General features: G+C 60.4%; 1 protein-coding gene and 2 long non-coding RNA genes across 3 annotated transcripts; all 3 read right to left on the bottom strand.

The window, feature by feature from the left end:
• Nucleotides 1-1,025: 1,025 nt before the first annotated feature.
• On the bottom strand, nucleotides 1,026-2,470 carry LOC125332413. The gene is made up of 2 exons (XR_007206478.1): nucleotides 1,912-2,470; nucleotides 1,026-1,329 (listed from the first exon to the last, which is right to left on the bottom strand). It is a non-coding gene; the product is annotated as an uncharacterized LOC125332413 (long non-coding RNA).
• Nucleotides 2,471-3,726: 1,256 nt separating this feature from the next.
• LOC125332414 lies at nucleotides 3,727-7,531 on the bottom strand. The gene is made up of 3 exons (XR_007206479.1): nucleotides 7,076-7,531; nucleotides 5,580-5,679; nucleotides 3,727-3,932 (listed from the first exon to the last, which is right to left on the bottom strand). It is a non-coding gene; the product is annotated as an uncharacterized LOC125332414 (long non-coding RNA).
• Nucleotides 7,532-10,108: 2,577 nt separating this feature from the next.
• Nucleotides 10,109-15,565, bottom strand: SKOR1 (SKI family transcriptional corepressor 1). Its single transcript, XM_048318336.1, has 9 exons — nucleotides 15,440-15,565; nucleotides 12,615-14,608; nucleotides 12,444-12,540; nucleotides 11,960-12,067; nucleotides 11,790-11,861; nucleotides 11,478-11,552; nucleotides 11,315-11,389; nucleotides 10,773-10,838; nucleotides 10,109-10,700 (listed from the first exon to the last, which is right to left on the bottom strand). Exons 2-9 carry the CDS (start codon nucleotides 14,589-14,591, stop codon nucleotides 10,603-10,605), a joined length of 2,568 nt encoding a protein of 855 aa, XP_048174293.1. The 5' UTR covers nucleotides 14,592-14,608; nucleotides 15,440-15,565; the 3' UTR covers nucleotides 10,109-10,602.
• Nucleotides 15,566-23,799: the final 8,234 nt, after the last annotated feature.

Below are 23,799 nucleotides of genomic sequence, written 5' to 3'. Positions count from 1 at the left end.
TGGTGGGGTTGCGAAAGCGGAGCCTCAGCGTTTGCTGCTGCTCCCGATGAGGGAGGGGAAGGGGAAGAGCTTCTTATCTCCCCCTCGAGCCCTTATCTGAGCCTGCCAGCTGGGTGACGTTGGGACAGGGGAGGGGCAGGATGAGGGGAGGACAGACAACATCTCCTACAAGGAAATAAAACTGTGGAGAAGGGGGTTTCTGCACCCAAAACACCTCTTGTGTCACCCAAAACACCTCTTGTGTCACCCCCTGCTGCAGATCCGGGGCTCAGGGGGAGAAGGGAGCAGCGCTCCCCGGCCTGGAGAACAACAAGGACCAGGCTGTGCCCGTGGTCCTCAGCAGGGCAGGGTGGCACCTGCAGCATCACCACGGGCTCGTGGCCCTCGGTGGTGGTCCTCTGCAGCAGCACAGGAATATCTCCAAAGAAAAACTCTCCCTGGGTTTGCCCTTGCCGACACCACAAACCACCCTTGACACAGCGTTTGTGCCCCAAATATTGAGCCTGGAGAAAAGCAGGCTCCTGGTAGAGCCTAAAGATGCTCCAGGAGAGCTGGAGAGGGACTTGGAGGGACAGAACACAGGGAATGGCTTCCCACTGCCAGAGGGCAGGGATGGATGGGGTATTGGGAAGGAATTGCTCCCTCGAGGATGGGGAGCAGCTGGAATGGAATTCCCAGAGAAGCTGTGGCTGCCCCTGGATCCCTGGAAGTGTCCAAGGCCAGGCTGGACAGGGCTTGGAGCAGGCTGGGATAGGGAAAGGTGTCCCTGCCCATGGCGGGGGTGGCACTGGTTGAGCTTTCAGGTCCCTCCAGCCCCAATCATTCCAGAATTCCGTGATAATTCTGGCTTCAACCTGATCAGCATTACTTTAGGGCAGCATGATTTAAGGTTCGATACCTCAGACAGAGCCACCACCCAAGTTACAAAAACAAATCATCTGCGATTCCTAATACGTTTGGAAAAAAAAAAAGAAGAAAAAAACCAGGCAGAAATGCGTTGACAGAATTTCCTTCAGAACCTCTGCTACATGAAAATGAACACCAAAGCTTTTAATTTAGCTGAGATTTCACTCCGAAGAGAAAGACGTACAATTTGTTCAGGACGAGTTGACAGATGGGAAAATTAAGTCCTCCGTTATTGTTCCATTTGCTGGATGCAAAAAATACTTAACACTTGCAGAGGGCTTGGAGGATGGGAAGAGCTCTGAAATATCAGCTGTCTGGACAAAAATTAGAGACAGAAGTGTCTGGGGCCGATCCTGGGAGATGCCACATGCTTCCAGCTACTCCAGAAATCAGCTTTTTCCTGAGCATTCCTCAGCCATCTCCCTGTGGGGAAGCAAAGGAATAAATGGGTGAATTTAGTATTAGACCTAAAAAGCAGAATTACACAAGATCCTTTCAGTTTGATGTCTCCACCCAGCAAACTCTTTCAAAACAGTAAGTTCTCTCTTTCAGTCAAATTTTCCTTTTTTTTATTTTTTCAAGTTGGAAGCCTTTAGCTAAAATATCTTTCTTTTCTCTGCTAATAAAGAAAGCCTGTTCGCACTGTTTTTCCCTTTCCCATTGAAGATGTCCTGCAGTTTTCCCCCCATCTGGGGACCCGAATTCTTTAAAATGATACCAAGAAATAATTGGCACCTCTCGGCCAAATCGCTGCGGAGCGACGGCGCGGCCGGTCCCGCGCTCACATCTGGGCTGTCTCCAGCGATGAATTATGGATTAATGGCACAGACTGGGGCAGACTGGAGGCCGAATTCCCTTCTGGAAAGCAGGGTTATGATGGAGCTGTGGTACCAGGGATGTTCCCATACACTACAGTCAAAACCAGCTACAAAATGATGGCCAGGAAGGGGGTTTGAAACAAAAAACCACCCAACCCGCAGCAATATCAATTATTCCGTGCATCACCTCGTGGTTTAAAGCCCTGGGTCTGGTTTGAGGTGCTCCGAGCCGAGGACAGCCCGTGCTCAGGACGCCGTGTTCCAATACAAACAGAGGGAATTGCTGGTGGTTAATTGGAGCTGTTCCTCTTTATCAGCCGGGCAGGCACAGCCCGTTCGTTCTGCTCCCCTGGCGGCCGGGGAGGGGCCTCTTATCGGCCCCGCAGCTTCACAGAGGCTTGGGAAAAGCCACGTTCCTGGTGGCCAGCACCTCTCCTGAGGAGCTACCCGTCCAGGAAAACTCCAGGGATGGGGAAGGACTGGATACAGCCAGGGTTATTCCCTTGCTGATGTCCTGCATTTAGAGTTCGTCCCAAACCTTTAGGTTTTGCAGAAGGGATCATGGAATCGTTACGGCTGGAAAATCCCTCCGAGACCGAGTCCAATCGCCAACCCAGCCCTGCCAAGCCGCCGCTAAACCGCGCCCCCAAGTGCCGCGTGTGCGCAGCGGTACCCTAGAGGGACAGTGGCTCAGCAGGATGCCGGGTTGCCATCGTTCCCTCGGGATCCATCCCAGGAGCACATCGGCCTTGCCTGGCTCGGAAGGAAAGTCTCACTGAAGGTAACAAGGAGCACTTGAGGGCTCAACCCTCAATCCCGTCCCAGATCCTGGAGCTCCCAGCCACCTCCAGCTTCCTTTAGGTGAAACCCCACTTGCGCTTTTAGCCTTTTTCCTGTTCTTTCAACCATTTCTTTGCCCATGGACATTTCCTTTGAGGGGAAATAAAAAAGAAAATCCCCAATTTAAACCCAGCCTATTGTTTTCACAGAACTGAGCTGCAGCAGGACCTCAGAACGTGGTTGTGATTTGCCACATCTGTTATTTTTATGCATTGTTTTCGTGCCAAGAGTTTCATGAAAGGTGTTATATAACCCCTCCGTATCACAGAATCCGGCACGTTGCCACAGTCAGGAGCCCACGTGAGCGTTTCAGCCACAATCCTGCCCGGGGGTTTTATGTTTCTGAACATCTTTTAGCCCAGCCAGGCAGAGACACGAAGATCAAGTGCGGCTGTGGTTTCCTCCTTTCACAAGCAGACTCTGCTGTTGTTTCCTGATGGACAAGTTGATGGAATCATGGAATCATGGAGCTGTTTGAATTGGAGGGATCTTAAGGATCATCCCATTCCATGGGCAGGGACACCTTCCCCTATCCCAGGCTGCTCCAAGCCCCAGTGTCCAACCTGGCCTTGGACACTCCCAGCGATCCAAGGGCAGCCACAGCTGCTCTGGGAATTCCATCCCAGCCACTCCCCACCCTCCCAGGAAGCAATTCCTTCCCGACATCCCATCTAAATCTTCTCTCAGGAGGTTTCACACTCTCCAGTTATTCTGCAAGGTCCTTGGAATCTTCATGAGGATTCGCAAAGTTCCGTGAGATTTGGTTGCCTTCTAGACCAGCAGAGGATACAGAAAATGGTGATGGTTGGACTCTGGGATTTTGGAGGTCTGTTCCAACCTTGATGATTCTGTCAGGTGTTCACCTCAGAAGTTTGGCAAAAGGGTTCTCCACTTCCAGCATTTTCCGGCACAAGCTCAGCTAATAAAGCAAATCCAGTGGGCAGGAACCTTCAGAGGCTCGTGGGTTCTCCTTCTGAACATCTTCCAGTTCTGATCACTCACAGTCTTCACTGCGTTGATGTAAATCAACTCAAAGATGGTCTAAAGCCAACACAGGTGCATCATCTTCCATGTCTCCTACCTGTAATGTTCTGCCTTCCTCCTACAGGTTAGACCCTCTCAACGTGGCCCTTCCACCTCCCTGTGACCAAAATCCCAAATCTCAAAGGCACAGGACGTGCCAAAAATTGAGCCAGCAGGGCAGAAGACTGGCCTGGCTGAATGAGGAGCTTTCACTGGAATTAAAGGGGGGAAAAAAGCATTTATGACCTTGGAAGATGGGGCAGGGAACTCAGGAAGAGTGCAAGGATCTTGTTGGGTCACGTCGAGAGAAGCGAGGAAGATGGAAGCTCAGCTGGAGCTCGATCACTGTTGTGAACAACAATAAAAAGCGTTGTTATAGATCACACCAACAGCGAGAGGGCCAAGGAAAATCTCCCTCCTCGACTGGATGCGGAGGGAATGCTCCCAAGGATGAGGGAAAGGCTGAGGGACTTCATTGCCTTCTTTGCCTCAGACTTCGGCAGAAGGACCTGGTGTCCTTCCCAACCAGTCGCTGGGCTGGGAGACAGGAATGGGGAGAACAGACCTGGAATCCGGGAGGAGTCAGTCAAGGACCTGCTGAGCCACTCATCAGTCTGTGGATGGATGGGATTCATCCAGAGGCTCTGGGGGAGCTCCCCAAGCCCCTCTCCATCGTCTGTGCTCAGCCCTGGCTCACAGGGAGGTCGCAGCTGATGGAGGTGCCAGGGTGGCACTCACCCACAGGAAGGGCCAGGAGGAGGATCTGGGGAATTCCAGGCCTGTCAGCCTGACCTCGGTACCAGGGAAGGAACACGGGGAAGAATTTCTGCATGGAAAGGGTTGTGCCCCAAATGATGCACATCGGGTTGAAGCAAGAATTATCATGGAATCACAGAATGGTTGGGGTTGGAAGAGACCTCCAAGTTCATCCCATTCCACTCCTGCCATGGGCAGGGACACTTTCTGCTGTCCCAGGCTGCTCCAACCCAGCCTTGGACACTGTGAGGGATCCAGGGGCAGCCACAGCTTCTCTGGGAATTCCATCTCAGCCCCTCCCCACCCTCCCAGCCAGGAATTTCTTCCCAGTATCCCATCCATCCCTGCCCTCTGGCAGCAGAAACCCATTCCCTGTGTCCTGTCCCTCCATGCCTTGTCCCCAGTCCCTCTCCAGCTCTCCCGGAGCCCCTTTAGGCCCTGGAAGGGGCTCTAAGATATTCCCAGAACCTTCTCTTCTGCAGGTGAACATTCCCAGCTCTCCCAGCCTGTCTGAAGAACCCTGCAGGGGAGACTCATCCACCTGGGAGCAGGGACAAGCAGGAGTTTGGTTGTGGCAGAGCTTTGCTGTGCAAGGAGCAGATTTCCTGGGACACACTCCACAGTTCTGGCACAGGTGAGACACCGAGAACTTTGGAAATTTCCAGCCTGGCACTGCTTTGAATGAAAGGCTCCATCTCGTTCTCCTGGGTCAGATATTCTGCGTGCAGTTTCTAATTTGGACCACAGCTCTGGAAAACTTGATTAGAGCTGTGAAAACGGAATTTTTATTAGGGAGAGCGGAGCTCTTGCCAAGGTTTATTTTTCAAGGGAGTAAGACCTAATCCTAGAAGTAGTTCCAGGGCTGTGCTAGTCTGGATGCCCTTGCACTGGTTTATGGCAATTACGCAGCCAGAGCTGGACGCACCGGTGATGTTTGCTTTGGACAAGTTGCTGCAGATGGTAACCAGCTCCAACTGTACTCCTCAACGTGGAGCAGGCATCACTGGAAATCCATTTTCTCCCAGGTTTCTCCTTTTTTCCCCCCCTTTTCTCTTTCATTTTTACACAATAAGCATGTTCCCAAATCCATCCTACCTGAAAACAACAAAGCATTTGAAGTGGGGAGCCGAGTAACGGCCCTGTGTTCAGACATAATCCCCACACAGACACATCTGCCAGCTTCCAAAGCCCAAATTCCCGCAAAATCCAGCAAAACCCCCCCGTTCAGGTGGATACCTTCCAGGGAATAGCACATCAGTTTCCTCCAGGGAGCCCACAAAGGTTATGGCGTGGAGTGACCCTCTGGAGGGAGCTTTCCGTCCGCGCCGGGTCCAGGCTGAGCGAAGCCATAAATCCAGGAATGTGTGGGAAAAGAGCAAATTAAAACGTGCTAGACTTGGCAGGGCCCTTTGTGAGCGAAGAGCTTGGGGAAGGTGACATTAATGGCCCTACCAGCTGAAGGCTGCTCTCAGTCCCGGAGCCAGGGGAGCACAAGGAGCACCACAGGATTCCCAAAAAAGTGCTCCTGTCCTCTCCCAAAAGGGTTTTCCTTGGGGGCAAGAGTTCTGCAGCACTTCCCGCCTGTGCCAGGGGATCAGGGAGGGAATTCTGCCCCTCACCTGGAGGAGTGTCCGGTGTCCTGGGACAAGAGGGACGTGGAGCTCCTGGAGCAAGCCCAGTGGGTGACTGCAAAGATGGGGGGGACTGGAGCATCCCCCTTATGAGGACAGGATGAGGGAGATGGAGCTGCTCAGCCTGGAGCAGAGAGCTCCAAAATAACATCAAATATCAGATCTCCAAAATGAGAAGATCTGAACAATCCCTCCAAAATGAGAAGATCCCACAACTTTAAGAGTCAGAAAGGAGATCAAAGGCAAGGATTGTCAGCTTTTAAGGGGGAAAAAAACACCCAGGAAAACGTGGTTTAAGTTTCCAAGAGAGCCACGGAGTTCACTTTGTGAAAATAAAAGTGGTTCTGTAAGCACGGCAGAGCCGCCCTGCGCACTCCTTTCTCTCACCACACAGCAACACACAAGAAGTCGTGTTTGCACCCAAAATTCAATCAATTTAATCCAACCCACATCTCCTCACACGTGGACACGCCTGTTCACGCACACCTCCTTGCTGTCCTGTTCAGACTTGTCCCTAAAACACTGGATTCCCACCCAAAGGACACCAGCCAGAAGCATCACTTCTCAAATTCAATGGGTTTCCCCAAAAAAATGGAGATAAGGCAGGAGGAACCTCCAGCCAGGCAAGGACTAAACACACCCCTTGTCCCCAGCCAGAGCCTAAAATAGCTGGGATTTTTCCCAAGAAAGAGCTTTTTGGGTTTGCGGGCAGCCAACAGCTCATGGCACATTTTGGTCACCACTGAACCCTCCAGGTCCACGTCAGCCCCCTGGACAAACACATCCATGGTGGGCAGCTCCAGGGAATCTGCCTGCATCCCTGTGGCACCACGGCATCATCCCCAAAGGGCCACAGCAGTGCTGGGAATGGGAAAAAACAACTGGGACTCCCAAAGTCTGGGAGAGGAGAAGGATCCCGAGCGGGTGGTGAAGAATGTTTGGGAGAGGACACCCTGGGAAGGTGATGGGGCAAATCCCGCCGGAATGCATTCCCGGGGGCCAAGAGGATGGTGGCTGGGAACAGACAGTGCAGCTTCCCCGGGAACAAATCGTTCCTGGAGGCCCTCTGGGATGAAAGGGGAAATCAGGGGGTTTATTTACCTTGGCTTCAGCAAGGCTTTTAGCACAGCTTCCATCGGATCCTCGTGGCCAAACCAGTGAGCTAGGGAGCGGATTGGGAACGAGCAGGAGAACTGGCCAGGCTGCCGGACTGTGGCCAGGGCACAAAGTCCAGCTGGCACCCAGGGAGCAGTGCCATCCCTCAGGATCAATACTGTCCTTACTGGCCACCCGGCTGATGGGACACCGGGACTGGGAAGAGCAGTCGGTGCTGGCGAGGACGGGACCATTCAGAGGGACTGGGACAGGCTGGAGAAGGGACTGGGACCTGGGGAGGGCAGATGGCGCGTCCTGCCCCAGGCTGGGATCAGCGCACGCGCCAGGAGCCGCCTGTGCTTCCCCTCCGGCTCAGCCTCGCGTTCCCGAGGGGCACTTTTGGCAGTTTCCATGGAAGTAGCACAAAACGTCCGTTCAAACCCGGACAAACTCCGGAGAGGAGCGCTGAGCTGAGCGACGCTGCGACCGCCACCTCCTGGCGTCTGCATGGAATCGGGGATTGGGGTGGGAAGGACCTTACAGAGCATCCAGTGCCACCCCTGCCATGGGCGGGGACACCTTCCGCTACTCCAGGCTGCTCGAAGCCCCGTCCAGCCTGGCCTTGGACACTGCCAGGGATCCAGGGGCAGCCACAGCTTCTCTGGGCACCCTGTGCCAGGGCCTCCACACCCTCACAGGGAGCAATTCCTTCCCAATACCCCATCTAAAACTCATCGCACAGGGAACAGCAGAGGTTTGGCACATTCCCACCCAATCCCATCCATTCCCACCCCCTGCCTAAACCTGGCACTTGGCATCGCTGCCGGAGACCCTCCTGAGCGCATCCCCGGTCCCAAACCACCCACAGCCCGGGGAATCCCCTCCTGCGAGGAAAGCCCCTGCAGTTCGATCCCAGCACCCGCGTGACGGCCCAAAGCACTTCCCGAAGGGAGAAAATCGCTCCTGGGATTTTTCCGGGGGGGTCTCTGGTGTCTGCAGCCCCCGAAGTGGGAGCTGCTCTGCAGAGGGGACTTCCAGCTCGGGCCATGTGGCAGCAGGACCCGTTCTGTCACCGAGAGCCACCGCGTCTGCTCCCAGCAACTGAGAGGGAAGCAGCATATGGGGACAAGCCCTGGCCAGGCTGGAGGTCTGTGAGCAGCTCCTCGGAGCTGCTCTGCCACTGGCCTGAAAGAGCAACTCCATCAGCTACAGCGAGCAGACCTTCTGCTTCCCCCAATTCTAAATTCATCACAGGCTCAAACACAGACACTCCAGGCTTCTTCCTGCTTTAATTATTTAAAAATCCTGACTCTGGCTGTTTATTTTCAGGGGCTATTATCGCGTTCAACTATTTTGAGCCTAAAAAAAAAAGAATAAAATATTTGAAGCCTTTCCCTCACTCTGACGGTGAAGTTTAATTCACTCTAATTATTTCATATTACTTAGACTTTAATAGTTTCATAATTTCTAGTATATTAAGCACTTAATACGTTGTGTCATTTCAAGTCGCATATTAAATTCTGCAAAGCACATTTTAATGAGCACTAAGTAGTGGGGAAATATTAATACAACGCAATGGTTCATTTTTGTGCCCGCGTGGGGAGGCACCACCGGGGCAGGTGGGCACAGCAGGGGCTGGATGAATTGTGGGCTGGAGAGGCACCCAGGCCAGCTCCTCTGGGCCACCTCCGTGAGGTGCCAGCAACGACCCAGAGAGGCACAGCGGAAAATGCAAAGGAAAAGCTTCAGCTTCTCCTCTACAAACTCCAAAAAAGCCCAACTGTTTCATTCCCTCAAGTGAGCACCTCTCAGCTTGCAGACCCTTCATCCACCTCCCTGGGTCTCACATCCCCTCCGTGTCCCGGCAAGAGGATCCTTCCCCTGCGCTCACGTGCACGGAGGTGCCCCCAGCCCTGCAGCTCCCATTCGGGATGGTGTCACACACAGGATGTCTCGTGCAGGATGTCTGTGTCCGAAGGAGAGAATCCCAGAATGGCTTGGAAGAGACCCTAAGGCTCCTCTCATTCCACCACCTGCCATAGGCAGGGAACCTTCCACTGTCCCAGGGTGCTCCAAGCCCCGTCCAACCTGGCCTGGAACATTTCAGGGACAGGGCAAAGAAGCCTTGAGAACTTTCTCTGAGACTCACAAAGACAAGAACCCACAAACCTCATCTGGGCTTCCGCCCCAAGGGTTTTTTAACCTTCATCCCACCCAACCGTGTCCACCTGCCCTGGCTGGGAAGGGCTTCCTCATCCTCGGGCGGTGGGTGGAGGATGCTGCTCCTCCTGCTCCTGCATCCCGAGGTCGGGAATTGGAGGGAGAAGGGGGCAGCTGCACCTCCGGCTGCGCCCACGCGGTGGCGGCCCAGGCCGCGGAACGGCCTAATGAGCCCAGGAACTAATTACCGGCAGCTCCTGCTCTGCGGAGCTCCCGGGGCTGGCTCACACCGCAGCGGCCCCGCGATGGGCAGCGCGCAGCCCCCGGGGCATCTCCCCAGCCACCCTCTGCCCCGGTCCCGGTTCCCGGGATACCGCCGATCCCCGGGACGCTCCCTGGCCCCGCATCCCTTCCCCGCCGGGGCCCCGCGGTGCCCGCTGCCTCCCTCCCGCGGCTCCCGGCGCGTCTCCCGCCGGCTACCTCCCGCCCCCGGAGCTTCCCAGGGCCTCGGTGCAGCCTCACCCCGCCCCGGTCCCGGTCCCGGTCCCGGTCCCGGTCCCGGTCCCGATCCCGGCCCCGCTGCGGAGCCAGGTTAATTCTGGGCTAAGAACGGGTATTTCGGGCTAATAGGTGTGCGCGCACCTCCGCGCCCGCTCTCCGAGCTCATTAATGTAATACCTTCATGTGTGAAACGAGCATATAAATGGGCATTAATGAGCTCCGGCGGCGGCGGGGAGGAGGGGAGGAGCGGGCAGCCCGGCGGGGGAGCGGGCAGCACCCCCGGCTCAGCCCCGGTACCGGGGGCAGCCGTGCGAGCCCCTCCCGCCGCCTGCCCGGCCGGGGACCCCCGAGCCCCGGGCCAGCCCCACGCACCAGGCGTCTTCTTAAAGTCTGTTTTTATTAAAGAACCGAAATCACGTACAGAGGGGGCTGTCCCCAGAGCGGGCGAGCGTTGTTCGGCCTCCGGAGTCGCGGGCCGCCCATTAAAGTGCTGTTACATCCAGAATTTACCGGGAGCGGGGAAGGAGGGGGCCCGGGAGAGGGGGGATCAATATACATCATAAATAAATAAAAATCCGACAAATACTGTACCAAGAGAATCACAGTACATTTATATCCATTGCACATCGCCACTTTTGTTTCCAGTCTGGACAAGGGTGGAAGAAGCGGACACACAGGGAGGGAGGGGGAGGCGGAGCGGGGGGGGCCGGGAGGGCCCGGCTGCCCCCCGGCCGGCCCGGGGCCGCCCCCCGCCGTATTGCCAGTCCGAGGAAAGCCGGGCTCCGAGTCCTCTATGTACAAGTGTCTCCTCGTGGAAATGGCTTGTGTGGGCTCTGCCCGCATGGCTTCGGGGGTGGGGGGCCGAGGGGGGCTCACTGGGGCAGCAGCGGCGGCTTGAAGGAGCAGTTCCCCGTGCAGTGCCGCGGGGTCAGCATTTTGCAGGAGAAGTGATGCAGCGCGTCGTGAGCCTCTGCAAGGGACCGAGCCGTCACCCCCGGGGCCCCCCTCAGACCTCTGTGCCCCCCCAGTGCTCCCCCGGTACCTTTCAACTTCTGCTGGATGGCGTAGCGCGCTTTCCGCTCCTGGTCCAGCTCGTTGCACAGCGTGTCTGGGATGGGGGAGCGTCACGGCCCCGTCGGGGATGCGCCCGCCCCGAGGGCACCCGAAACGGGAGGGAAACGAGGGGAGATGGGCGAAAGGCCGGGCACGGCCGGGCACGGCTCCCCGGCGTGCCAGGTAAGTAATTTTACAGCTCGGGTTTTAATTTAGCCCGTGCGGAAGTGACTGTGAGAGGGAAGGTTCGTTCTCTGCCCTGTCACGGTGCCTCGCAGCCGTTTGCGGGGCAGCTCGAAATCCCGAGAGGAATTGGAGGGCAAGAAAAGATACAGAGTAGAACAAAACAAAAAAAAACCCCAACAAACCAAAACAAACAAAAAAAACCCCCCAAAATAAACAAAAAAAAACCTATCCAAGCGAACAAAAAAGCAGAAATAAAAAAAATTAAATAAAAATTTTAAAAAGGAATAAAAGAGAGAGGAGAAAAGGAAATTAAAAAAATAAAAGTACTAATGGGCTCGGCCTTACCTCGGACGATCTGCAGCTGCTGCACCATCTCTTCCCGGTACGCCAGCTCCCGCTTCATCTGGTCCTGGAAGTTATCTGTGGGCCGGGGGGTCAGCACCGCGTCCGGTGCAGGGCCCGCTCCCCGGCCGGGGCGGGGCGTGGGCAGGGGACGGGGCACCGGTACCTTTCAGGCTCTGGAAGTCCCTCTCCAGCTTTTTCCTCAGCTCCATTTGCTCCAGGACCAGTTTTTGTAACTCATCTGTTTAAAAATACACGGCGGGGTTGAGGGGAGCCCGCACTTTTCCATCTGGAGGCGGCTCGGCGCGGCGCTAATCGCATTACGTTACATTAATCACAGGAGTTAATCACTCCTGCACAAAACACAAATACCTTGAGCCGCGGGGAGAGGCCGGGGGGTGCCACAAACCCCCCCCGCCCCGTCGGGCCGCCGAGCCCCGCACCCCTCGCCCCGCTCCGGGCCGCGACCCCGCCTCACCTCGGGCCAAATTCTCGATGTCCTTTTCCACGAGCTGCGTCCCGGTGACATCCATGGCGAGCCCTTCCTCGCCTGCGGGAGGCCAGAGCGCCGTCAGCCCCGCCGGGGGTTCCGCGCACCGCGCATGGCCCGCGGAGGGGCCGCGCATCGCCCCGCGGAGCGATGCTTACCTCTGTCGGTATTTACAGGGCTGGGATGAGAGACATTCCTTTGGTCCTGATAGGATTTTCTGGTCTCTAAATCCTCTGCCGCGGAGTGATTGTCTTCTTTATCTTGCTCTTAAAGTTAATAAACCGATTTTCAGCCATAAGCAATGAAAGTATGGTCCTGATATATCCTTAATTACATAATTACGGACAAAGCCCTCGTTAAAACCTTCTTAGCGGGCATCCTAATCGCTTTGCTGTTGGAAAGTAGCTTGTGGGCAGGAGCTTGGCTGCGCCAGCCCATCCCCGCCGCACCGGCCGCGGCCCCGGCGGCATCCCCGGGCCCGGGGCGGCCCCGGCCCCGTTCCCCCCCGGAACCCGTTTGTTTCGCTTTTCTCCCGAAAGCCCCCAAACGAAAGCGGCCCTTCGGGTCCCCTCCCCGGGGTTGAGCCGCCCCCGGGGCCGCGCCCTCGGTGCGCAGCGGCCGCCCGGCCCCGGCCCGCGTTACCCTTCGCCTCGGGGGTGCAGAGGAAGGCGGCGGGGGCTCCCAGGGAGGCTGCGGGCTTCAGCGGCTGCAGGTGCTCCCCCCTCTCCGGCGCGAACACCTACAAAAGAGCGAGTCAGGACCGCGGGCGGCCCCGCGGGGACCCCAGAGGGCAGATCCCCCCCGGCCCCGCACCTCGTAGGCGCCGCTGCTGCTGCTCCGCTCGGGGCTGCCGTCGGGGGCCTGGCCGCCCTCCTGCGCGCCCGCCTCGCCCGTCTTCTCCTCGGGCCCGTCGGCGCCGGCGGGCGGCGGCGGCTCCTCGGGCCCGGCCAGCAGCCGCGGCGGCGGCGGCTCCCGGCCCTCGGCGGGGGCCACGGCGGGGACGGCGGCGGCTTCCTCCTCCTCGTCCTCCGGGAAGCGGTTGGACTCCACGTCCACCTCGGGCTCCTCGGCCGTGTCCCCCCCGGGGGACAGCGAGCGGTAGCTGGAGCTGCCCTCGCTGAGGAAGTCCGGCGAGAGGTAGCCGGGGCCGCGGGGGCCCGCGCCGCCGAACGCCTCGCGGGTGCCGTAGAGCTTGGCGATGCTCTCGGCGTCCTTCACCACGGGGCGGAAGGCGGACAGGTAACTGCCCTTCCTGGGCAGCGGCAGCGGGGCGAGCAGCGCCTCGTCCCCGGAGCGCTCCTCCTCGCCCGCCGCCCGCGACAGGGCGCTGGGGCAGCGCTCGCCCTCCGCGCCCGCGCCCTCCTGGGGGGTGGCGCTGCTCCGGCCGCTGCCCGAGGGCTCCGAGCCCTCCAGCTCCCCGTGCCGCCCCGCCAGCCCCGCCGGCTCGGCCGCCGCCGCCGCCGCCGCTGCCGCCGCCGCCACCACCACGGCGGTGGCGGCCGCCTTGGCCGGGCTCTGCGCGGGGTAGGGCGGCACGGGCAGGCTGCCGGCGGCCGGCCAGAACACGGGGAACGAGGGGTAGACGCCGGTGTCCTTGGCGGCGCCGGGCTGGTGGGGCGGCTGGGCCGGCTGGTGCGGGTGGGGGTGCGGGGGCCCCCAGAACATACCGGGGGGCAGCGCGCCGCCCTTGCCCGCCTCGCCGCCCCCCGCGCCGCCCAGCGCCTCCTCCTGCTTCTTGGGGCACAGTCCGAACGCGGCGGCGGGGAAGCCGTAGGGATGGGGGAAGAGCGGCGGCGGCAGCTTCTGCAGCATCCCGAAGCCCTTGCTGGGCACCGGGATCACCGGGTAGCTGCGCACCGCGCCCGCCCCGCTGTGCGCGCCCGCGGCCCCGCCGTGCGCCGCCGCCAGCCCCAGTGCGCCGCGCTCGCCCGCCGCCTCCTGCCCGCTGCACCGGAGGCTCTTGTGCGCCGGGGCGAGCTCGGGGCCGGCGGGCGGCGGCGGGTGCAGGGCGGCCTTGGCGGCGGGGGAGCCGGCCCCGGGCCCGCCGGCGGCCGCCCCTTGCAGGGAGAAGGTCCGCTTGCGGGTGCCGCCGTTGAACATGGCCTTGACATCCTCCCAGGCGTGCGACAGCTCCTCCGTGGCCGTCTTGTCGCTGAGCTTGAGGTGGCGGCGCCAGGAGTTGAAGTTGGCGGCGTCGGGCTGGGTGTACTTGGAGTCCGGGGTGCGGTGGGAGTGGAAGATGAACTTGTTGGGCGAGAAGTACATGCTGCAGTAGCTGCACTTGATGCACTTGGCGCGGGAGCTGTTGTAGCGGGCCGGGATGAAGCTGCCCCGGGAGCCCCAGGCGCACTCGTGCACCACGTCGAAGGCGAAGTTCTCGGGCAGCTTGGGCGGCTTGTGCTCGCCCAGGAAGGACTTGCAGAGCCGCTCCGCCTCCCTCTTGGTGATCATGCCGCAGCGGCGGGAGGAGATGGGCATGGCCCCGGCCCGCCGCAGGATCTCCAGCTGCACCGGCGTGCACTGCACGCAGGTGATGCCCAGGGCCACCCGCCGGTTGTGGATCTCATTGTAGCTGTAGTTCTTGAGCAGCGTGTTGGAGATCTGCGCCAGGCAGAGCCGCTCCTGCCCGTCGATGACCAGGGACACGATGGGCACGCCGTACAGGGAGGTCTCACCCACTTGGTTGGGCTTGAGGGTATTGGAGCCCTGGTACGGCTGCAGCTCTTGCTTTGAATTTGGGGAGGAGCTTGCATCTCTCCCATTTCCCATCTGACTGGCGATCGCCTCCATTCCCCCCCCAAACGCCCCTGCAAAACAAAATCGGGGAAAGGCGCAGGTTAGAGGCGCTCCCGGGGCCCCGCCGCCGCTCCCGGCCCGCCGCTCCCGGGGCCCGCTCCGCGGCCCGGCCGATCCCCGCCGCGCGGCCCAGCCGCTCCTCGTTCGGCGCCACCGGCCCCGACCGGGAGCCCCTCGGGCGCTGCCGCAGGACCCTCCCCGACCGGAGGGGTCTGGCGGGGCCGGAGCGCATCCCCCGCGCCGCGGCCGCCGGTACCGAGCGCCGCCGCATCCGCCCGCCGGGCGCGGCCCCGCGTCTGAGCGGCCCCGGGAGCCCGGGGCAAGGGCATCCTGGGGGGGTCACCACCTCCGCTTCCTCCCTCGCCGAGTCCCCGGGAGGTGCCGCGTCCCTTTCCTTTGTGCCGGCTCGCCGGGCCGTGCCGTGCCGGTTTGCGGCGGGCTCCGGGCGGGCTCCAACGAAACGCGCCGGAGGATGCGGCCAGGGCGTCCCGGGGGCCCGAGCCCCGGGCCGGAGCGGGCGGGCCCAAACTTGGCGCTCGGTGCCCGCGGGCGGAGCGGGGCGGCGGGCGCGGTGGCCCGGAGCCCCTTTGTCGTGTCCCCGGCAGGCGATTAGGCGCGGGCGGATTAGGGGCCGGGGCGGGCAGCACCCGCCGCACGTAGCAGAAGGGCAGCAGCGAGCCAGGCAAATTGGCTTAGCTGGGAAGGCTCCCGGTGCTTAAGCCGCTTCCGTGGTAATTACACAAAATAACGGGGAGCGACTCCCGAAAACGCGCCCCGCTTTCCGCCCCCCCCCCCCCCCCACCTCATCCCCATCCCCTCCTCCGTCGCCCGCTCGCACTCACCGCGCCGCGGAGCCCGGCTGGACGTGCAGGCTCTGCTCGGGACTAGGGGCCGCAGCCCGGAGCCGGGGCCGCCATCGGCCGGGGGGGCCCTTCCGCACCGAGCCCGTTCCCGGGGCAGCCGAAGCTGCGGGGCGCGGGGCGGGCGGGCAGCGGGCGCGCCCTTCACCGACGCCTCGGGGCCGCCGCCCGCCCCGCCGCCGCCGCGTCCGCCCGGGCGAGATGCAACAAGAGCGAGTGACCAGCCGCGCCACCGAGGGAGGATCCGGATCCGTACTTGGAGACGCTGCACATTGATCCGGTGACAGCTAAAATAACGGGAAGACACACCCACTTAGCACCAGCATATTTACATTAACGGCCTCCGGGACCCCGCCGCCGTCAATCACCGATGCGCTCCAGTCAATCACGGCGCGGCTTTAAGGCACGGCGGAACGGGGAGGGAGCAGGAGGGGGGGGGGGGGAGGGCGTGGGGGCCGCCACCGAGCGGGGACCCGCCCGGGCTGCCCGAGGTAAGAACGGGGATCAGCCCCGCGCCGCACCTGCATGGGGCTCCGCGCCCCCGTGTCCCCCCCCCGCGCCCGCCTCTCGCGGTGCCGCCATCCCGGGGGGAGCGATGCTCGTTGAAAGTTTGCGTGGGGAGCGGGCGGTAACGAAAAGAGGAGCCCGGGGGGAGCGGCGGAGGGACCCCATCGAAATCGGGGATGCGCTGCTACCGCGCATCCCTCTCGCAGCCGGGATGCGCGCTCCGGTGCGGGGCGCGGGTGCGGGAGCGGTACCGGGGCCGAGGGGGGGGACATTGGGCGGCAACGAAATCGCCGGGAGGAGAGGGCGGAGGGGGGCGAGCTCGTGTTTTTCGTTCCCCACGGGGGCTCACGCCACACCGGCAGGACCGGCCGACACCGGGGCGGTTTAGGGGACCCGGCGCTCCGGTGTCCGCCGGTTCTGCCAGCGTGGCGGGGGCTTCTAGCCGCATCCCTGCCCGGGTTGGGTTCCCGCATGCGGCGCTCGTCACGGCCACGTTAATTAAACTGTAATTAATCATCGCGTCCGGCCGCGATCGGCGTAATTACACTGATCACACAGAAGTTAATAACGGCGCGGATAGCCCCCAGCTATCACTTTTGTGTTTGCCCCCGCGCCTTCCTTCCCCGCCATCACCAGCGGCACCGGGAGGATGCGGCGGAGCCGCCGCAGAGCGAAGCGCGGGTGCGGAGCCATCCTTCTCCTCCGCGGCTGAACCGAGCCCCGGCCGCGCTCCCACGCGGGACAGCGGCCGCGGCTCCCCCCGGGCCGCCCCGTCGGGGGGGACGCGGACCGGGTGCTGCCGGCCGGGCCTTGCGGCGCGGCCTTCCCGCAATGATCGCAACCCGAGCCGGTAATTATTCCTCGCCTTTTAATTATTTATCCTCCCCAGCCCTCGCTCCTCGAGCCATATGGAGGTAGGACCGCGGTGAGACGCTCCCGCGCCGGGTCGAGCCCCGCTGTCCCGCTCGCCACCGCGTTTCGGGTGTTCCCACGGCGTTCGACACCCGCAGAGCTGCGGAAGCGGCTGCGAGGCCACGCCGGGCTGCGAGGCACCGGGAGCGGGCGGCCGCGCGGACCGAGCCGGTACCGCGAGGAGAGGGGGGGCTCCGGGAGGATGCGGCTCTGCCCCGATCCCCTCCGCCGTGCCCGGGCTGTGCCGCTGCCCCGGTGCCCGCAGAACTCGGCCGGAGCCCGGAGCGGCGGAGGCGACCCCCGCCTCGCCCCGACGGCGGCGCGGAGCCCCGGGGCGGGGAACAGCCCCGGGCCCCACCCCGGCCCCGCCGCCCCGGCCGCGCTCCCCGCCGGCGCCCCACTCCTCGCAGTCGCCGTATCTTTTAACAGTTGAATTGACTGCAGTTTTTGTCAGTTAATTAGGTTTAATTTACATAATTAGTACAGTATAAAGAGTATTGGGGATAATCAGGAGGTACGTCTCGCTTACTGTGTAAACACGGATTCGGAATTAAAAATCAGATGTAATTAAGGCGTGTGCGCGCGGCTTTTAATTGTAATGAATTTCTAATTAACGCTCAACGATCGCCGCACGCGAGAGCCGGGACGTTTGCGGGCGCCGCCGCCCCCCAAACCGGGGACCCCGCCGGGGACAACCCCGGGGCCGGGGGGCGCGGAGGGGCCGCGGCCGGCGGGGAGGGCGCTGCACCCCGACGGGACCCCTCACCCTTCCCCGTTCCCCGGGCCGGTGCCGCTGGCAGCCGAAGCCGGTGGATAATTTAGGTTAAAACTTAGGGAGCCGTGTCACGGGTGTATAAATAAATAATCACGCGTGGCGGGCGCGGAAGGCCCCGCGCTCCTGGAGGGCTGAGCCGAGATTGCCACATAAATCACGGCGGTCTAATTCAGTGGAAGTTTAATAAACGCCTCCTATTGGAAATGAATGTTCCCCATTTAACAGTTGTATCAGCACCATATAAAACCATGACCCCAATAAATTTAATTTTAGAGGCCGATCAATCCGGGCTTCTCTCCATCGATCCGCGGCGGCTCTGCACCTCCGCAGCCTCTTCCGCGGCCCTGCCCGCCGAGGCGGGGGAAGGAGCGTTTCGATTAGACTCTTTATTAGGAAAAGATTGCTCCGAGAGGCCTGAAAATTAAACGGTGACATTTTAATTACTGGACATTGACAAAGGGAGCGGGCGGCGGCTCTCTGCAGGCCGGGCACACTCCGCCTGACCCGGCTGCTGAGCCCCCGCGGGGCGGGGGGAGCACCGGGACCGTGCGGGGCTCCTGCCCTGCGATCCCCGGGGAGCCTGGGGGTTCCTCTCGGTGCGCCCCGGGATCCCTTCCTAGAGCTGGGCACACCTGACCAAAGCCCCGATGCACCTTCTCTGTGTGCCCCGGCTCTCCCACCGTGCACCCCCTTTTTCTACGGCCACCACCTCTCCCACCATGACCATTCCCTTGGCCCCTCACACTCTGCATACCCACAACACAACCCCCGGCTCTCCCCAGTTTGCCTCAGGCCCCTCGCTGTCCAACCCTCTCAGTTGCTGCCACCTTGTCCCCTGCCCCTCGCCTCTCTGGCCACCCAAACCCTCCCCGCACCATCCCTGCGGCTCAAAACCTTCCCGATTTCCCTGGGCCGGAGCGGCCGTGCGGCTGCAGAGGAACGCGGCGTGCGGGATCGATAGACACGACTTTATTGAGCAGGTTAAACCAAACACCTTCGCAGGGATGGAGCGGGACGAGCCGAGGGCAGCAATTCCCTCCGCCTGTGCCGTGCCGGGCCAGCCGGGCTCCCTCCGGGATGGACCCGCACTCACCTGCGTGTGGGCCTGGCCGCTCTGCCTCGGCTGCGGGGAAGTTTTCCTCCTCCTGCCCATAAAAGCCCCAGACATCCATTTGCCATTAAACACCTCCCGGGCTCCCCGGCTCTGACAAACCTTGAACTTGCACCGCGGGCCCGGCGCCGGCAGCAGCCGCAGCGGGGGACCGGGAGGCGGCCGCCGCTCCAGGAGGCAGGAAGGCTCAATCCATAAATCCTGTCCTGAGCGCACACGTGTGGTTTATGGACGTACCCTCTGCTGAAGGTAACGCAGCCCCGGGTCAGCGCAGCTCCTCGGCAGCCGCGCCGGCTGCAGCTTCCCGACGGGAAAGGCACAGGATCACAGACTCGCTGTGGCTGCTTTGAGTTAGGAGAGACCTTAAAGCTCCTCTCGTTCCAACCCCACCTCCATGGGCAGGGACACCTTCCACTAGAGCAGCTTGCACAACCTTTTTTTATTCGATGTGACCAAATACTGTAATCGGAGATTTTTAAATTTCCTTTTCCCCGTTAGGTTTTCCCAGTCCAGGCTGGCAGTGCAGTGCTGGTGGGCTGGGGGAGCTTCAGGGGATCCTGAAGTTCAGGGGATACCCCCCATCGCTCCAGATTTCTGCCCCACGGTGCCTGTGAGCCCCCCGGGAATGCTGAAGATGAGTTATCCTAAAATACCGGTTACGTTCAGGATCTCAGCATCATTCAGTGGGCTCCAGCTCCTCCCCAGGAGAGCCCCTCTGCCCCCAGGCCTGGCTGTCACCACAGGGACGTCGCTGCCACCCAGCTGCAGCACCCGGGGCTCGGGCTGGTCCCTACCTGGTTCCCCCGGGCAGAGTCACCCATAAACACCCTGCCAGGGCTGCAGAGGGGCACCCTCCGGAGAGCCTGAGGGGCCACAGCTGGATCCTCTGCAGGACCTTGGGACAGCTGGGATGTGTTTGTTCCCTGATGGACCGGCCCGTGGCAGCTGGGCAAGGACGGGTCCCCCGCGGGTGTCCCCGAGTTTATCTCTGTGATTATCTCTGCGGGTGCCACGTCCCAACGGCAGCGCGGCACGGAGCTGTCTCCAAGAAGCTGAGCAGCCTGGGGGCCCCTGGAGCACCCTGGAGATGGGATTTGCTGCTCCTGTTCCCTGCCCAAAGAGGCCGTTCTGTGTGTGTGCCCTGGGCCCCCGGGAGCAGCCGCCGACAGCCCCCGCAGAGCGGAGCCACGACCGGGAACGGTCCCTGACCTGCCTCCGCCCTCCTGTCCCTCCCCAGCCGAGGCTGCGGCTCCCGGGGGAGGCCCAGGAGCAGCTCCTGTGGGATGTGACGGCTCCTGGATTGTCCTGCCCGGGGGCAGCGCTGGGCAGAGGGAGCACAGCGGGAGCCACGAAGCCGAGCGAGGCCAGTGCCCGCTGCGGTGGCATCGCCCCCTCCTCGCCCCCAGCCAAAGCCCCTCTGGCACCACGGAGCAGCTTCTCCCGTAGATCTCCCAGAGCCTTCGCTCTCCACCAGCGGATTTTGCTCCCTGCAGGAGTTTTTTTCATTCCAGCAAAGCCCCAAATTCCCAGGTTTTGCTTCATATGTTGCCCGCACTCTCCCTGCACCACCACCTCCCGTGGTGCATCCCTTTCCTATGGATGCCTCCAGGTGAACTTTCCCTGCAGGACCACGCAGCTCCGGGAGACAGGAAAACACACACGCCCTTCCCAGCTTCAATCCTCCCGTTTGCTTTTCCTCTCGGGTATCCGAGGGATCAGATGAAGCTCCCGAGAGCTGCTTCTGGTGATTGCTCCATTATTAACGCGATCGCATTGCCGGCGTTAAGCCGAGGGACAGGCACAGGTAAAGGACCCCTCGCAGCTCCGGCCTTTCAGGCTGTTCTTTGGAAAACAAAGACGCTTTGCCTTTGGAATGCTGACAGCGGGATGGGTTTGGCCCCAGGATAAGAGAAACAAAATATTTGCCAATTCTGTGCTGAGTTTAAAGGCAATATTCCACGGGCTCTTCTCACAGGAGCTTTGCCTGGCAATGGGAAATGTGGGAAATGTTGGAAGTTTTGGCATAGATGGGACATAATCCGTTTTTCCCACATCCATATTCCCATGGGAATCATCCCATGAGGTTATAGGAGGGGAGACAGGGAGGTGAGACTGGTGTGGGGCTGCTGGGGGAGCCCTAAATGAGCTGCTGGGATGAGGAGTGGGATTGGGGGGGGGGGGGGGGGGGGTGTCACTCTGCATCTGTAGGATCCTCTGCTGAGTTACAGCGTTCATTACACACCCCTGATGCCATCTTCCGAGCAGGACTCAGCTGTAGGGTGGAACATTGCTGCATGTCCTGCAACCTTTCCAGCCAAGAAATGCCCCGATTCAGAGCCTGAAACATTGCAGCAGGAAAGAGGAGAGAGGGAAAGCGTCCCCAGGCCGCCCCAGCTCCGGGTCAGCTCCTGCCTGCATGGAGAGCAGCACTGCTGAGCCCCTTCGCAGCACCCAGCACTTCCAGCCCTGCCTGGAAAATCTCCCTGGAGGTTCATTCCCCTCCCTGGAGATTTTGGGGGCAGGATGGCGTTGCGCATAAGGCAGAGCCCGGGGCATGTTTCCTGTCTTGGCCACCTCAAAGTCATCTTTGAGTGCACTGAGGTAGGATTTCCTCGGCCCCAAAGCAGCCCGGGGGCTGCAGCCCAGGGGATCCCTTCAGGCAGGTTTGGGGGTCCCTGCACTGTTGAGGTGCACCATGCCGGGCTCACCTGGATCCCACAAGCCTGGGCTGGGCACAGACCTTGCTGTGGGTGCGGGCACCCAGCAGAGCTAAACCCTCGCCCAATTTACTGCACTGCCCCTTGCCCTCACCTGTGCCCCTCCGTGCTGATGGGTGGTGGCAGGAATTGGGGTCCACACCTCCCGTGGGGACAAACCACCCCCAGACCCCATATCCAAGCAGGAGGTGGTGGTTTGGGAAGGTCTGAGCTCGCTGCTGCTCAGCTGGGAATGCCAGCAAGGCTGAGAGGAGCTGGTTAATCCCAAACTTCCCTCCTCTGCTCTCTCGTCCAGCCCTATTCCCCCCAAACGTGGTGCTGGGAGTGGGGCAGATGAGCAGATCCCTGGCTGCACTGAATCCAAGGATTTGGGAGAGGAAAGGTGATGGAGGCCCCAAAGTTCCCCCATAGCTGGATTGATTACACTGATGAACCAGCAAGTGAATTGTAACTCTGGCAGCACCTTAGCCAGGAGATTCTTCCCAGCTGCATCAGCTCCACCCCACACGGATTTTCAGGGTGAGTCTTCCCCTCCGGATCTCCCTGCCCGGAGAAGCAGGAGGAAAACCCTTGGGTCTGCCGAGTTTTAAACTGAATCCGAGAGAGAGCCCTTTTATCCAGGGAAAGCTAACGCACACGGTTAGGGATAAATAAATGGCAGCGCCGCCGACGCCGTGGCTGGCTCACAGCGAGGGAATTTGTCTCACTTTAGCAGAAGGACCTGGAGGAACGGGGGCTGTTGGCTCATTCATTGCGCTGTTATCTGCCAGCGAGGTTGTGACATCAGAGCAATTAAGACAAACTTTAGTCTGTAAGTTCATGCCTGCAACCTCTACACTTCAAAAGAAGACAAACGATCCCTCCAAGGAAGGAAACAAAGTCTTTTCCAGGCTGCTTCCAGAATAACATTTAGGATTTGCAGTGGTTCGGGAGGAATATTTCACTGAACTGTGGGGGGGTTGGAGCTGCAGGTATAAAATAAACTACCTGAGCCTTTTTTTTTTAGCAAAAGTTTATTTCTAATGCAAAGACAAGCAAACCCCAGCCTCCTCCCACCCAGCTCACTCACCCCAAACCTGCCTCTCACATCTGTGTTTTATTGGTTTTTTTCCTTTTAATAAGCATCTTAACAAGGACTGATCCGATCTGTGTCGGTCTGTTGCGGGAACATCCAGCAGAGACATTGAAATCATTCCTGGAACAGCAAACCTGGAGCTTGTGCTTGACCCAGCTGCAGCCACCCTGCAGCGACTCCAAGGGATGAAAATCAGGGATCAAGGTAGAGCTGAGGAAGGCAAGAGGCTTCCAGGCAAGCCAGGAGCTGCTGGGATAGTAAGGAAAACCCTGCAGCCATTCCTGGGACATGAGGGTCCCTCCGTGCTGGCCCTCTGCCCCCACAGTCCCAGGGGATGCTGCACAAGCAGGAGCTGTGGCCCGTGGCTTCCTCGGGAGGATCTCACCCCACCACTGCTGCTGCTCTCTGCAAATTCCAGGGGCTGCTCTCCCTCTGCAGCCAGAGGCCACAGCTCCTGCAGGGATCTTCAGTGGCACTTACTCCCTGTTCAGGAGAATCATGGAATCCACAATGGTTTGGGAGGGACTTAAAGCCCATCTCATTCCAGCCCCTGCCATGGCAGGGACACCTTCCACTATCCCAGGCTGTTCCAAGCCTCACCCAGCCTGGCCTGGAACATTCCAGGGATGGAGCAGCCACAGCTTCTCTGGCCATTTAGGGCCTCCCCACCTTCCCAGGGGGGAATTCCTTCCCAATATCCCATCCATCCCTGCCCTCTGGCAGTGGGAAGCCATTCCCTGTGTCCTGCCCCTCCATCCCTTGTCCCCAATCCCTCTCCAGCTCTCCTGGAGCCCCTTTAGGCCCTGGAAGGGGCTCTGAGCTCTCCCTGGAGCCTTCCCTTCTCCAGGTGAACATTCCCAGCTCTCCCAGGCTGGCTCCAGAGCAGAGCACTGCCCTCTTTCACCTCACCTTTCCACCTCAGGAAACCCTTTCTGGTTCAGGGATCAGCCTGCAGAGCCTGACCATGGATGCTCCTGATGTTTGACCCTCCCAGCAATCCTGATCCCCAGCAGCTGGCACTGGGAGCAGTGAGGGGCACTCCCCGTCATTTATTGGTGTGATGCTGACCTCCCTGACACCCCTCACCTCCTCATAGGGTGGGCAGGCCCAGGTATTTCTCTTTTTCTGTTTGCTTTTGTTTTACACTTAAACCCAGCATTTTGTGGCTGCCTGCACTCGGAGACAGCCACCAACTCCTCAGGAAACCCTCTGGACACTCGGACAGGAGCAACAGTTAAAAAATAC

This window comes from Corvus hawaiiensis, chromosome 13 (assembly GCF_020740725.1).
Source record: "Corvus hawaiiensis isolate bCorHaw1 chromosome 13, bCorHaw1.pri.cur, whole genome shotgun sequence".
Classification (NCBI taxonomy): domain Eukaryota; kingdom Metazoa; phylum Chordata; class Aves; order Passeriformes; family Corvidae; genus Corvus; species Corvus hawaiiensis.
The sequence above is the reverse complement of the archived record's forward strand: the minus strand, read 5'-3'. Positions and strand labels throughout refer to the sequence as shown.